The 14,577-nt window shown below is 36.7% G+C and overlaps 1 protein-coding gene across 1 annotated transcript in view; it reads right to left on the reverse strand.

Moving 5' to 3' along the window:
* Window positions 1–12,692: 12,692 nt before the first annotated feature.
* Window positions 12,693–14,577, reverse strand: part of GXYLT2 (glucoside xylosyltransferase 2) — a 67,652-nt gene continuing 65,767 nt past the window's right edge. The window contains exon 7 of the mRNA XM_072598660.1: window positions 12,693–13,161. Within this exon, the coding sequence (XP_072454761.1) occupies window positions 12,976–13,161 (186 nt within the window). The 3' untranslated portion in view covers window positions 12,693–12,975. The remainder of the gene's footprint in view (window positions 13,162–14,577) is intronic.

Raw genomic sequence — 14,577 nt, forward strand, 5'->3', positions numbered from 1 at the left:
TTTTATCATCCCCATTTTTCAGATGAGCAAAAGGAAGGTGAAAAAAGTTAAATGGGAAAGGAATTACCCTTGTCCAGTTTGGTTCCAGAGGGAAATTAGAGAAACAATGGGTGGGTATGCTAAGGAGGCAGACTGAGACTGGATCTCATGAAGTTCCCTCCCAATCAAAGCTGTTCCCAAACTGAATGGGCTACTCTGGAAGGTAATGGGTTCTTTCATTGGGGATCTTAAGCAAAGGCTAGATGGACATATAGGGAGTATGTTGTAGTGGGGATACTTTTTTGGGTATGGATCCTTTCCATTTCGAAAATTCTATGATAATCTGATCATCTGTTATGTTAATATCTAGTAAGCATCAGAAATTGAGGGCTTACCAAGAATGGGAGAAGTACTATAAAAATGAAAATAATTTGGTTCCACCACCCAAAATTCATGAACATTTTCACAGGGGCTGTGATGAAATTTACCTTTGTACCATGTATTTGAGAATTTGTGAATCAAGTCAGTTATGTAAGTGAAAAGAGAAGTAATCCAGTTATTTAAGAGAACATTACTTGTTCAAAAAAATTTTTGCATCAGTGCCCCCCCAAATGATTGATAATTTTAACTTCTAGGAAGCATTCAAATGTACAGAAAAAAAGACTACCAGCAAACACACACATACACATGCACAAGCTTAAGCCTTCAAAAAACAAGGGAACCTAAACATTACAAAAAACCATTTTAAACTATTTTATACTTAATTAGGTATTTTTCCTACTTACTGATCATTAAAAGGAAAAAGCATCTGTATTAACTTTTTAAAAATTGTCTTTTGTTTTTATTATCACCTTCGTATTTCAAAAATATCATGGTGGTGATATTAACTCCTTCAGTGGTGGTACCAAGATTCCAAAATGGGGAGGAAGGTTCAGCAAATCTAACCAATCCATATTGCAGGATCATAAATTCAGAGCTAGAAGGGAGCTTAGAAGACATTTCAACCCCCTTATTGAAGAAGAAACAGAGACATAGTGATGCCCCAAAAGTAATAAATAGCAAGGAATCAACCAAGCAAATTGACAATACTTTAAATGTTTCAGACCCATTCTCTGGATCTGCAAGTAAGGGAAGGATGCACTTTTTCTCATCTCTTCTCTGGGGCCAAACCTGGTTATTATAATTTTATTATGATTTTTTAATCCTTTCCTATCCTAGAGGAAGATAAGGTGGTGCAGTAGTTAAATTGTTGGGCCTGGAAGATCTGAGTCAAAATCAGTCTCAGATAATTCCTCACTATGTGACCCTGGACAAGGTACTTGACTTATGTCGACTTTGTTTTCTCAACTGTATCTCATAGGGTTATTGTGAGGATCAAATGAGATATTTGTAAAGTGCTTAGCACAATGCCTAGCAATAGTAGGTGCTTAATAAATGCCAGTTCCCCTACTATTTACCTTGTTTTTCTGGTTTTGGTTAGGTCTTGCCATGGTTTTCTGAATTCTTCATAATAATCACTTACGATACTAAAATGTTCCATTCCGTCCACGTAACACCAATTTGTTTAGTAATGCTCTGACTGATGGGCATCCATTTTGTTTCCACCTCTTTGATACCACAAAAAATGTTGTTATAAATGGAACATATGATGGAATATATGAGACCTATCTTTTACCTCCCTGGGGTATGTGCCTACTAGGGGGATCTCTGGAGACAAAGGGTAATAACATTTTAGTCACTTTTTAAAGCAAAATTCCAAGCTGCTTCCAGAATGGTTAAACCATATAATAAACAAGGTGGTACCAATATCATCAAGTACACTGAATATGAGCTTGATGGCTGATTCACATCTTTATCTATAGAATTGTAGTGAGTGTGTAAACAGTTCTTTCTTTACTCTTCATCACTTTACATAAATTTTCCCATATTTTATCCAAGTTCTTCATATTTGTTATGACACAATCATAATTCATTATCTCCTTATGCAGAATTTAAAGTCATTTTCCAAATGTGAAGTGGTTGAGAATTTTTCACCTTATCTACAATTGTGAAAGGTATAACTTTACAAGGTCCTCTAATTTTTTTCATTATTAAGACTTGCTATATTTTGGATCATTGTGTCATAAGTTGTAATATTAGAATGACACAACTTTCCAGGACTGCAAACTACAGAGCAGTTGCTATTTGCACTAGTAAAGGAAGTTTCTTTATTGGCAGCTCCCTACTGCAATGAAATTAAAGATTTGCTCTCCTCACTTCCCCTTGGTGCAAGATACTGCATTTTCTACAAACTGTTAATTCAGTCTTCTCAAGAGTTTGTGTTGAACAATGAATCCTTTCTCTCATAATGTGTGTTCTTTTCAAAAAATATTTACCAAATGTTCATCAATGACCAATGCACGGTAGGTCCTATGGAGCTTACTGTTGGGTCAACATGTATAGGTGATTAAATGAATATCCTGGTGGAGAATGGCACTCTATGTTAGGGGACAGAAACAATCTGAATGTGGCCCTTAAACCAGTAACCCAAACTAGGTTAGTGCAAGCTTGTCCTCAGACCACTGAAAGTCAAAGAGTCAGAAGGCAGTGGGGGGAATGGGGGAGGAAATAAAAAAGGTCAGTCATAGATTGGAAGCAAAAATGCATGGAGTTCCAGGGAACTAACCATTAGGTTGGCTCATCTTGCCTCTCCAAAGCCTCAGTCCTTTTATGGTAGCTGTTTACCCTTTCCTATGCCCACCCTCATCCTCATGATGATATGCCAGGGGAAATAAGAGTCAGGTTTTTCTCTGTCCCCTCTTGACTCTTTCATGTTTATCAAGAGGTAGGATAACCCACTGTGCTTAAAACAAAGCTAGTCTGATTGCTACAAGCACTTCAGATATGGAACCAACAAACCCAGAAGGAATGTTAGAAATCACCAAGTCGAACTTGCTTATTATACAAATGAGGAAACCTAAAATCCAGTTAGGTCATACCCCAAGGGTGATACCTGGTGGGTTAGAAGCCAGCTGCCTGGTCCTCTGTTCTGGTGCCACTTTCACTGCCTCCCCATGGTCTTCTCTTCCTCCTTGGCTCTAACTAGGAAAGTGTTATTGTACTCCAACCCAAGGTCAAAAGCTTATGGATCCCTGGACTGAGTTTTACTCACATAATTGGTAAATGAGGGTTCCTGATTTCATCAACAACCATTTCAAAACAGCTTAGGAATGTAAACACTGAAACAATATTTAGTATTATAAGAAATTATTGCATTTTTCCACATACTATAAAAGTAGATGGATGAATAGGGAAAACACATTAAGTGAATGCATTTATTACATTTCACTGGTGGGAAAAATTAAAGAGGAAAAAGTGAAAAATTCAGCTTCTATAGAACCAAACAATTTACTCTGCTGAAGTCATTTAAAAAAAACAAACCTATGTTTAACAAACTATTTACCATGTGGAAAGCAGAGTCAAAGATCTGGATTTGAGTTCTGTTTAGATCTGCCTCTTACTAGCTATGGGACTGGAAAGTTACTTATTCCATCTGAGCATCAGTCATTCTTCATCCGTAAAATGGGGCTGGTTGTTGTTCTTTGTACTCAAAGAGGACCAAAATGACATCACTATGCTAGAATCAAGTTTCAGTGTGTCTGACTGTGGTTGATCAGATCAATACAAGCTTGGAATGCTCTAAGCTTTCCACAGATCACAGATCACCACAGATCGGGCACAAATAGTGCATGTGAAAATATGGGGTGAATTCTCTAAACTTGCACATCCTGCATTTCCTTCACACTGTCTCCATTCTGCTTTGCTCAGAGAATACAGCACCTTCTTTGATTTGGGCACGTCATGCTGGGCGATCCTGTGCCAGTGTCTCCCATGTCACACAATCAATTCCAAAGTTAAGAGATATCTTGAGAGTATCCTTGGATAGCTTCTTCTGACCACCATGTGAATGCCTGCCCTATGTGAGTCCTCCATAAAACAGTCTTTTTGGCAGGCATACGTTTTGCATTCAACAGCCTATCAGAGTTGCACTCTCTGAAGCAGAGTTTGAGTGCTTGTCAGTTTAGTTTGAGTAAGGACCTCAGTGTCTGGTCCCTTATCCTGCCAGGTGACCTTCAGAATCTTCCTAAGACAATTCAAATGGAAGCTCTTCAGTTTCTTGGCATGGCGCTGGAATACTGTTCAGGTTTCACAGGCATACAACAATGAGGTCAGCACAACAGCTCTGTAGACTTTGTTTGGTAGTCAGTCTAATGCCTCTTCTCTCCCATACTTTCCTTCGAAGCCTCTCAAACACTGATCTAGTTCTGGTGATGTGTGCATCAACCTTATTATCAATGTGTACATCTCTGGAAAATACACTACCAAGGTAAGTGAACTTATCCATAGCATTCAAAACTCCATTTGCTGTAACTGATGGTTGCACATACGGATGGTGTGGTGGTGACTGATGGAGTGTCTGAAGTTTCTTAGCGTTAATTATTAGGCCAAAATTAGCACAAGAAGCAGAGAAGTGATCCATATTTTGTTGCATCTCAGCTTCAGAGGCTGCATTGAGTGCACAATCATCTGCAAACAGAGAATCATGCACCAACACTCCCTCCACTTTGGTCTTAGCTTGCAGCCTTTTCCAGTTGAAGAATTTACCATCAATGCAGCAGTTGACCTTGATGTCGTGTTCATCCTCATTTAAAACATTTAAAATGGGGCTAATAACACTCTAACTAAAGACTTTATAAATTTGTTCTTTGAAAAATGTGAGCTCTCCTTGTTTTACTGGTCTCACATTTTCATTTATTATAGCAAACATAAGGATATGATGGCTCCATTTTCACTTTTTCCAAACTATTTTGCATCATAAAAAATACATTTAAAACCAAGCAACACATCTCTCCTCTACAGATCATGCAGGATACTTAAAGTATTAACATTTTTGAGTCTTTTTATTCTGAAGAGGTAGTCTGGTATGTATTGTCTGTTCTAATCTTTTTACCATATGAGATCAAATCTTATTGAATAAGAAAACAAAATAGTAAGAGAAAAAAGGGAATACATTAGTATAAGAATAATAAGTATAGTATAATATATACTATAATATAAAGTATAATTAATAAAATATAAATATAAATTTTATGAAATAAAATAAATAATAAAATATAATAATATAAATAAGTATAGATGCATATGAATGTATGTCTATGTATGACTGATTATAAATAGCTATATATGTGTATGTATGTACAGGTATGTGTATACATATGCATATCTTTGTATGTATATGTCTATCTATGTATGTGTGTGTAAATATATATCTGTCTCTGTATTTAATTGTAGCCTTGGTGGGGGATGGAGGGGAATGTAGAAGGAAAAAAGAACCAAGTAAAAAAGTGCGCAGCAGAGAACAAAAGAACTTAAAAGGAAACAAACAAACAAAAAAAAGATGGACAACTCTGAACACAACGTGTAGCATTTATTATGTAGGCTTTCTTAAAATGGACATTTATCGCTGTAAACTTTGAATCGTCTCATGTTTGGTTGTGCACACGACAATGCTTTTTTCCCCCTTATTTTGTGTTATTTTCGTTTTAGTATTTAAGCTTGTTTCTTTTTTCTTTTCTTATTTTGTATTTCATTTTTTACAAAAAGAAAAATGTTTTCACTGGTCACTTCTTTTTAGATGTAACATGGGATTTCTAGACAAGCATTCTGATTCTTTTCCATGAAGTCACTATAACACTGACTATACTCAAAGCAGTTGGAAACATTTCTCTCTAAACTCTCAAATCCTTTGTGCATTAGGTTACATTTGTATTTGGTAGACCAAAAGTCAGCTTTAAACAGGTCCATGTTATGCCTGCTCCAAGAACTAAGTTTTGTCTTTTCAATTTCATTCATACCAGTATTGAAATGACACAAGATGAGTTTTGTCTTTTCAAGCTCATTTATAGCAGTCCTGAGATTACTATACGTTTTAAAATCATCCACAAATATTTATTTACAATTTTGCAAGATAGTGCTAGGTGCTATAAGGAACACACACAAAAGTGTAAGATAAATGCCTCTGCCCTCACAGAGCATATAATCTAGTTGAGGGAACAAAATATAGAAAAAGCTAGTAAGAGTACAAAGCTACTTTTGTTCACACTGGAATGCTCTTCCCCTCCCTCTCTTGCCTCTTCATTTCCTATGTATCTTTTAAAGCCCAATTCAAATGACAGCTCTTCCAGAAATCCTTCCCTGTGGATTCCAAACACTTCCCTCCTTTATCTGCACCTTCCTTCTGCTCTAACGTATTATCTCATATTCATTATTTGTGTTTGCACCATAATCCTCTAATATGCTCCTTGAGGGCAGAGAATGACACTATCTTATCTAAATGTTTTATTTGAGAGGCAATATTGTTTATATATAATATAATGGAATATATACACTCTACATAGTATAATGGAAAGAGCACTGAACTTCAAGTCTCTGATTCTAGCTGAGTAATCCTGGACAAATTCACCTCACCGCTGAGCCTCATTTCCATTATGTGTAAAATTGAAATAATACTTATATTACCCATCTAAGAGTTGTTGCAAAGAAAAGTGCTTTGTAAACAATAAAGCATTTTATAAATGTATATTATTTCCCCGGCTAATTAGTACAATACTCTGCTTGTAGACAGCCCTCCCCCTTTTTTTTTTTCTTTTTGCTGAAATACAATTAAATTCCAGCTAAGTAATATAGATTTAGGTATCTTTGTTATGTATTGTTACTTTTTTCCCTCCCTGCAATAAAGACATTCTGCTTTGGCTGGGGGTTCGTTTGGTAGCCATTTCATAAATGAATACTGCCATGCACATCTTTGTAACCTCTCACGGGACAGAAAAATGAAGCTCTTTACAGGAAGAAAAAACTAAGCAATACAATTTACACTAATTACACTTCATTTTTATAAAGCAAATGAGTTTTAATCAAAGTGACTTGCTGGGCAAAACAATTACTTGATCTAAAAGTACATTGTGTACCAAAAATTCTTAGTGCAATAAAGCTTAAAAATGCATTAAGACTTTTGGGATACCCTGTATGAAAATTCAATTAGACTATATTTGCCTTTTAAAGCTTGCAAGGCTATAAAAGGAGAGAAACTCAAATTTTCCAAAATAATCCCAGAGAACAGAGTTTCCAAAAGCTTTTAATAACAATTTAAACAGATACCACCACTAGGTCTATTTCCCAAGGTGATCAGGGAAAAAGGAAAAGAATCTATATGTTCTAAAATATATGTGGCAGCTCCCTTTGTGGTGACAAAGAACTGGAAATTAAGGGGATGCCTGTCCATTGGAGAATGGTGGAAAACGTAAGGTATATGCTTGTGATGGAACACTACTGTGCTGTAAGAAATGGTTGATTTTAGAAAATCATGGAGAAATTTGCATGAAATAATGAAAAGTGAAGTGAGCAGAACCACGAAAATGTTATATATAGTAACAACAATACTGCTCAAAGAATAATTGTGAATGGCCAAGTTATGCTGAGTATTATAAATACTCAAACTGACTACAAAGGAACTATGAAAGAAGTGCTATTTACCTCCAGAGAAAGGACTGATAAATAGAAGTGTGCATTCTATGGTCTTACATATATTTATAAATCTGTGTCAAATGGTGGCCTTCTCTAGTATGAGGTGGGATGGAAGAAAGGGAGAGAGTTTGGAACTTAAAAGGTAATAAAAAAATTAAATTAAAAAAATTTTAAACAGGAAATAGCATCTAAAGAGCATCAGAATGCTAATTATTTTTGTAGTGCTTAATAACAATTATGTTCCCTTTCAATTTGCTGTAATAACAAAAACCCCAAGACATTGCAAGTTCCTTCAAAAGTTCATTTATTCACAACGTAAGCAGAAAAATTTTCAAACATAAAAATGCACTGTTACAGTCTCCTTGGGAGCGATAAACAAGTGGTGCATTTGTCAAGTGAAAACAAATGAGATATTTTCAAATAATGATGTAGTAATGGGTCCTGAATTTTACACACACACACACACACACACACACACACACACACACACACACACACACACACACACACACACACACACCCACTCTTTCTCTCTCTCTCTCTCTGACTCAAAAGGTGATTTCCAGTTTGCTCTATAAAAAAATAAAAACTACCATAAAGCTTCGTCAAATCCAGCCTAATTTCAAGGAAACATGTTCTATGAAATCATGGGACTGAATGTTAGCTACATAACATTTTCGTATTCCACAGAGTGCAATCAAATTATGATGCCTTATTCAGATCTCCAGGTCCCTCCTCCTTTTTTAACTTTTTTAAATTGCTAGCAACATAACAACATGAAAATATGCATTAATACCAACCCCTTTTGCACTGCATCCAACTGAACAACACCCATAAACTTCTCTGCCAGAAAGAAGCAGATTAATAATAAGCTCCTTGGGGGCAGGGCCTGTTCCATTTTTAAAATTAATTTAATTTGATTGGCATATATAAGGTGCTTTATAAATGCCTATTGACTTGAATTGATTTTAACTGACTCAAGGAATGAGGGGGATAAAATAAAGAGAATGGTGTACATGAGATGGGAAGGGACCAGAGACCCCAATACCAATCCCCTAGGTTGCCCTCACTGAATGGCATTAATGCTGCAGGTTGCTGACCTCTGTTAGCACTCTAACCAGAGGGTAAATCCATTCCCTCCCTCCCTCCCAACACACACTGTTCAACATTTCCCATGAATGTAAATAATGCATCCCATTCAGCCTTTTGGCTGAACACATGCAGTTTTGTCATTACTTCCAAATATAATAATTTCATGTGAGTTAAGGAGGTTTGGATGGCGCTGCTATTCCATTTCTCGTCCACTCTTTCAGGATGGTGTAAATGACAAGGTTACAATTATATTCATATATTGAGTTACCAACACTCTAACTGTAACACAAAAAATTACATATTTATGACTTACAATTCCCATTGTCAAAACTAATGCCAGATAACTTACAAGCAACTTGAAATGAGTGCATTGAGTATGAAATGTGTACGACTTGAAGTGAGAAATGAAATCTATCACACTAAAATAGAAATCATTAACTTTTTTGAAATGGCAGTAAATAAGTTAACTTTCTAGCTGTTCATCGTCTTAAAATGTTGGAGTTTTCTGCTTAAACCGCAACGTTGGGGGAGGCAAGAGGGAGAGAACCTTGCTGGAAAAATATTCAAATTGGGCCTCAGTTTCCTTATCTCTAAAATGAGGTGGTTAAATTTGATGGCATTTGAATTCACTTCTTTCTCTAAAGAGACGATTCCATGATTTCTAGGAACATTTGTGACCATCTCAGGACCAAGGCACAGATCGTTATCTCAGGATGCTCGGGCTTAGAGTTTCTTAGGGAACTCAGAAACTGTCTTCAGTCCTATTACCCTCATTTTTCATTGTCGTTATTGCTAATTGTTTTTTAAAGAAATAACAGACTCAAAGAGGCTTGCTCAAGGTCACATAGGATGTAAGAGATCAGATGCCAGAGTCAAGCTCAGGGTTTTGTTTTGTTTTGTTGTTTTTCATTATTCCCGGTTACCTCTAGTTTTTTTTAATAGCAACTCTCTTTCGGTGTCAAATGAAACAATAATTAGTCACAAATATTTTGCAGCGTAAAAAGCAAACACCACTCTACTATTTTCTTTCTCAATCAAAACTCAGTTGTGGCTTTAGAATAACCGACAGCCCGTGGGAGCTCAGATGGCATATTACTGACAGGACATTTGTCGTTCTAAGATTCCGGGGTTTTATAATGAAGCAGCTCGATTGGAATTAGACTAATCTCACTAAATGGGGTTGGTAGTAAGGAAAAGGATAAATACTGCCTGTTGATAACTTCCTGGCCGTAAGAGACAAGCTGGGTTGGTTGGAAAAAGATGACCCTATAGTGTAATATGACAAAAACAGACACATTTAGACTATGAGTCTAAAGCACCCTTTGTGCTTGTTCTCTATCCCTTTTCATCCTCTGGGATCCTTGTTCATGTGTCACATCCTAAGGCTAAAGTGTGAGATAATTAATGGATAGCTCAAATACTTCATTGCTGGTTGCCAGGAAAAGGGAAGAGAATGGGAGGTGAGGACTTGGATATAAAGAATACAAGTAGCTTTTTCTAGGTGTGGGCAGAGAAAGGGAGAAGTGGTTATGGATAGAGTGCCAGGTGTGGTGTCAGGAAATCTCATCTTCTCAAGCTCAAATCTGGCCTCACATAACTTACTAGCTGTGTGTCCCTGGGCAAGTTCTTATCCTAGTTTGCCTCTGTTTCCTCATCTATAAAATGAGCTGTGGGGGTGGCCTTACCAGTTGTCTTGGCACTTGTTTTGCCACTGGACTTCAATGACTCTGGAGGAGAGAGTGAGGCTGGTCATCTGTACCTTATTTAAATCCAACTCCTAAGAAAGTCAAGGTATCACCCTCATGATACATCCTTTTTGACAACAAAGGAAGAACAATAGTGGTTTATCATTTCCTTCTCCAGCTCCTTTTACAGATGAGGAAATGGAGGCAAGCAGGATTAAGTAACTTGCTCAGGGCTACACAGTGATTAAGTGTCTGAGGTTGGATTTGAACTCAGGTCTTCCTGACTCCAGGCCAGTCCTCTATCCACTGCAGCTACTCACTATGCCATACTGTCTCCCTAACATACCCTTTCAAAATCACATTCCAGTCTTGCTCCTGATCCCACCAAGTCTCTGTAATAGTATAAGGTCAAATTTATATGCTCAATACTCGTAAGTTTTCCTTTGGTTTCTTTTCCACTTTGAGGCTACCAAAACTTTTAAACCTAGGTACAGCCAAAACCAAATGTACTCTGATACAGAAAATCACAAAAAGATTCACAATATTTACATTTTTATACTTTTTCCAGGACTTAACAGGGTGGAGTCCTAGACTCCTGGACAGTTTGTATCCTACCTACCACAGCAGCCAAACCTGGGTTTTCCTTTTCTTGGCTGTTCAAGTCTCTTATGGAGAGAAGCAACGAAAATTATGAACTAATTGTAAACATATTCATCACAATAAAAAGGCACTGCTTTTACAGTTATATAGGGAAAAAAAGAAGTTTTTTATATGGTTATCCAATTTAGTGTTCAGAAACAATTTTTATTTTTTGACCCTGAATGCTATACCTCTAAAGGATGTCTGTGGAGACAATGGGGCAAGACTAAGCCAGTGAAAGTAATACTGGATGAATGAGCAGACAATAGGGTTCCAGCTTCGGCTTTTTCAGAGATATCCCTATTCAACTGCCTATGTGAGACCTTTGGCAAGTAGCAACGGACTCTTCTACATTAACTTTCCTACCTGTTAAATAGGGATAGCACCTCCCCCTATCCCCCGCAAAGAACTGCTACGAGGGAAACCACAGGTTTAGGGTTCCTTAGAAGCTATCTGGTCCAATCTTATTTTTACAGAGGGGAAAGTAAGACCCAAAGACTTTAGCGTCTCAGCCAAGATCCTACAAGCAGTGAGTACCACAGCTGTTTCAAACTCAGGTCCTCAGACTCCAAAACCAGCAGCATTTCTACTGCCTCTGCAGCACAGTGGAAAGCCAATTATTTAGTCAATCAATCAATCAATCTTTGTTAAATACCTAATATGTGCCAGGCACTGTGGTTAAGCACGGAGGATTCAAAAAAAGCCAAAAGTCAGCCCCTGCCCTCCAAGAGCTTAGAATCTAATTGGGGAGACTCTTTTATTTTACTGCTAAAGAAAGGAATGCTTAAATAACAGAATGGGAGAGCCAGGATTTAAATCCTAAACATCTGTCTTCAAATCCAGTGGTGTCTCCACTGAAACATACTGCCTGCCTCTCAAAATATGTGTAGCAAGCCCTTTGAAAAGTACAGACCTACAGCATCCCTAAATGACTACAATCTCATGGTACCAAATGGAGATTAAGGGAGACCCTGTGTAAGAAGAGAACTTCCTCTACTCTACACATGTCCTAGGACATTAGTATTTTCTTGGCAAATACATAAACTTAAAGCAAAGTATAAAACAAGAGAGATTCTGTGACCAACAGAAAGTTAAATTTTCTGCCAATTCAATTGGCTAAACTCTTTGGTGTCCATTACAACAAGGTGGTGTTGCCTTTCAATTTTCTTTTGCCAAAGAGCTCAGACACTAGATACCTGATGGCTGGTACTCATGAAGATGGAAGCTAGACGATACTCCCATGTGTATGTAAATACATCTCCCCACCACATAGCTCAATAAACTCCTCAGGGGCTTTAACGGTTACTGTATTTCCTTTTTCAGTTTACTGTTGCTTAGTAAGTCCTTCTGGTTCAGTCTCCAAATGACGTGGAAATACTTCTCATAAGAAGCACCTTGAGAAATCCTTATCGCCTACGACACTGCCTCATAAAAACCTAATTAATGGGAACCTTAAATCACTCTGGAGTTCTATTAAGAGTCTTGAAATGGCACACTGTAAGCACAAAATTCATCATCCCTTTTTTTCTAAGGCCACTATAGATGATTTTGGCATATATGCCCAAGTTTACTTATGCTATCACTAACAGATGTGTTGTCATGGAAAAGGCAATTGAACAGGGACTGTCTCCCTTAGGAGTCCGGATGGCAGTAAGGTGCCAGTCGACCCTTAATATTTTGTGCAGCTAATAGGAGTCAGAAAGCTCCCAAAGACTCCTTTTCACAGCTAGTTCATACTTTTGCAGCAATGTTTTATGAGCAATAACATGAAAACCTACCCAAAAAAAGAGTTAAAACAAATCCTTTAACAAAAAGCATACTCCACTGAAGCAAAATCAATATTGCAAAATTTTCACAAGCATTTTTACTGACAGTCTGGGAGCATGATGAAACTGTGAAAGAGGATCCAGCCTGCTTCAAGCTTTTTCTATCTCCTTGATCATGAGAGATGCAATGATCTGCCGACAATAAACCAAATTTAGAATATTAAAAAAAAAAAAAAGACCAGAAGATGTATTTAATAATACATCCTGTTGGATCTGAGGTGGACAATGACATGCTTCTCATACACTCTCTTCATCGTTTTCTCAATCTGCTTCAGAAAAACCTGCGGAATCCGTCCACATAAAGTATGTACAGTTTCTAAAAACTTCAACTGAAGTGGGTAATACATGGATTGAAAAAGATTGTCTTGAAAGGGAAACTGAAAGACAGAAAACACATAAACACAAAAGAAAACAAATTAATTTTGGCAACTGAAAATGCTATTCGAAGAAAGAAATGCAAACCATTCTTACAGGAAAGGCATAAATGGTAAGAGGCTTCATAGCTTTATAGAGAATCTTTTTGTATTATGCTGTGGCTGAGAAAATGATTTTTTTAACATTTTAAGTCCTTAATAAAAACATTTTTAAATTTGAAAAAAAGACCTCGAAGAAACAAAGAAATGCAAACCATTTTTACTGGAAACTCACTCAATAAATGGTAAAAGGGGCAAATTTGATATAGAGACCCAGTTTGAGGCTTGTTTTCTAAGTATGGTGTGGTCGAAAGAATGCTGGAGAGGGACTTATTTGTCCTGGATTCTATTTCCAGCTCTGCTCTAAAAATGGTAGACTTGGAATCATAATTCACAGCTTGTTAGCTGTGTAACCTTAGGGAAGTAAATTTACCTCTCTGGGCCTCAGATCCATTATCTTCCGGGCCTAAGATTTCCTCATCTGTAAAAGGAATGAGTAGTACTAGACCATCTCAAAGAAATCTTAAATTAAATCTAAAATTCAGATTTTCCAAAGATGGGTTCAGTTTGAATAAGAAATAGTGAATAAGGTTTCTGCTTAGTGGAAACACAGTTTATTTTTTTTGGCATTTTTGTTTGAGTCTGTTACAAATTCTGTACATAATGGGGTGTAGAAGGCATAGAGAACCTAGGTCATGGCAGGTGCTTATTTTAATTTCAAGGTCCTCCACAAAGGGGATGTCAAAGAAGGCAAATAAAATATAATTGGGAAATATTCAACAATAAATTTAAAAATACAATAGAAGATAGATAATGTTAGATAGACTCTGTGGCTTTCTAAGTTATTATGTTGCCTACAGGGATCCTTATGTATGGTTTAGTGACTACTGTTTCTATTTGAATTTGACACCATCACTCCAACACACGCACTGTGAAAAGATGCTAACTCATACTGTACTGTACTGTACTTAAGGGAACTTCATTTTTTCTGAAAACTTTTGGGGGGTTTATTATTTTAATTTTTCAAATAGTAAGCATTTTTAAAATTTAATCTGTCCCTCCCACTGACACCTTTCCCCAACGAGAAAAGTAATACAAACAAGACTGAAAAGCAAATCTGTCAGTACATATCTACGTAATCTGGAAAATAAATTCCCACATTAACCATGTCAAAAAATGTATATCTCTGCATTTTAAGTTCATCATCATTCTGGTAGGTGAATGGAAAGTTTCATCTTCATTTCTTTTGGACGTGGTCTATATAATAATAACTAGTATTTATACGGTGTTTTAAAGTTTGTAAAGTGCTTTACAAATATTATCTCATTTTATCTTCACAACAATCCTGGGAGGTAGGTGTTATTAATATTATTATTCCCA

The sequence above is a fragment of the Notamacropus eugenii genome, chromosome 3 (assembly GCF_028372415.1).
Source record: "Notamacropus eugenii isolate mMacEug1 chromosome 3, mMacEug1.pri_v2, whole genome shotgun sequence".
Taxonomy (NCBI): Eukaryota; Metazoa; Chordata; class Mammalia; order Diprotodontia; family Macropodidae; genus Notamacropus; species Notamacropus eugenii.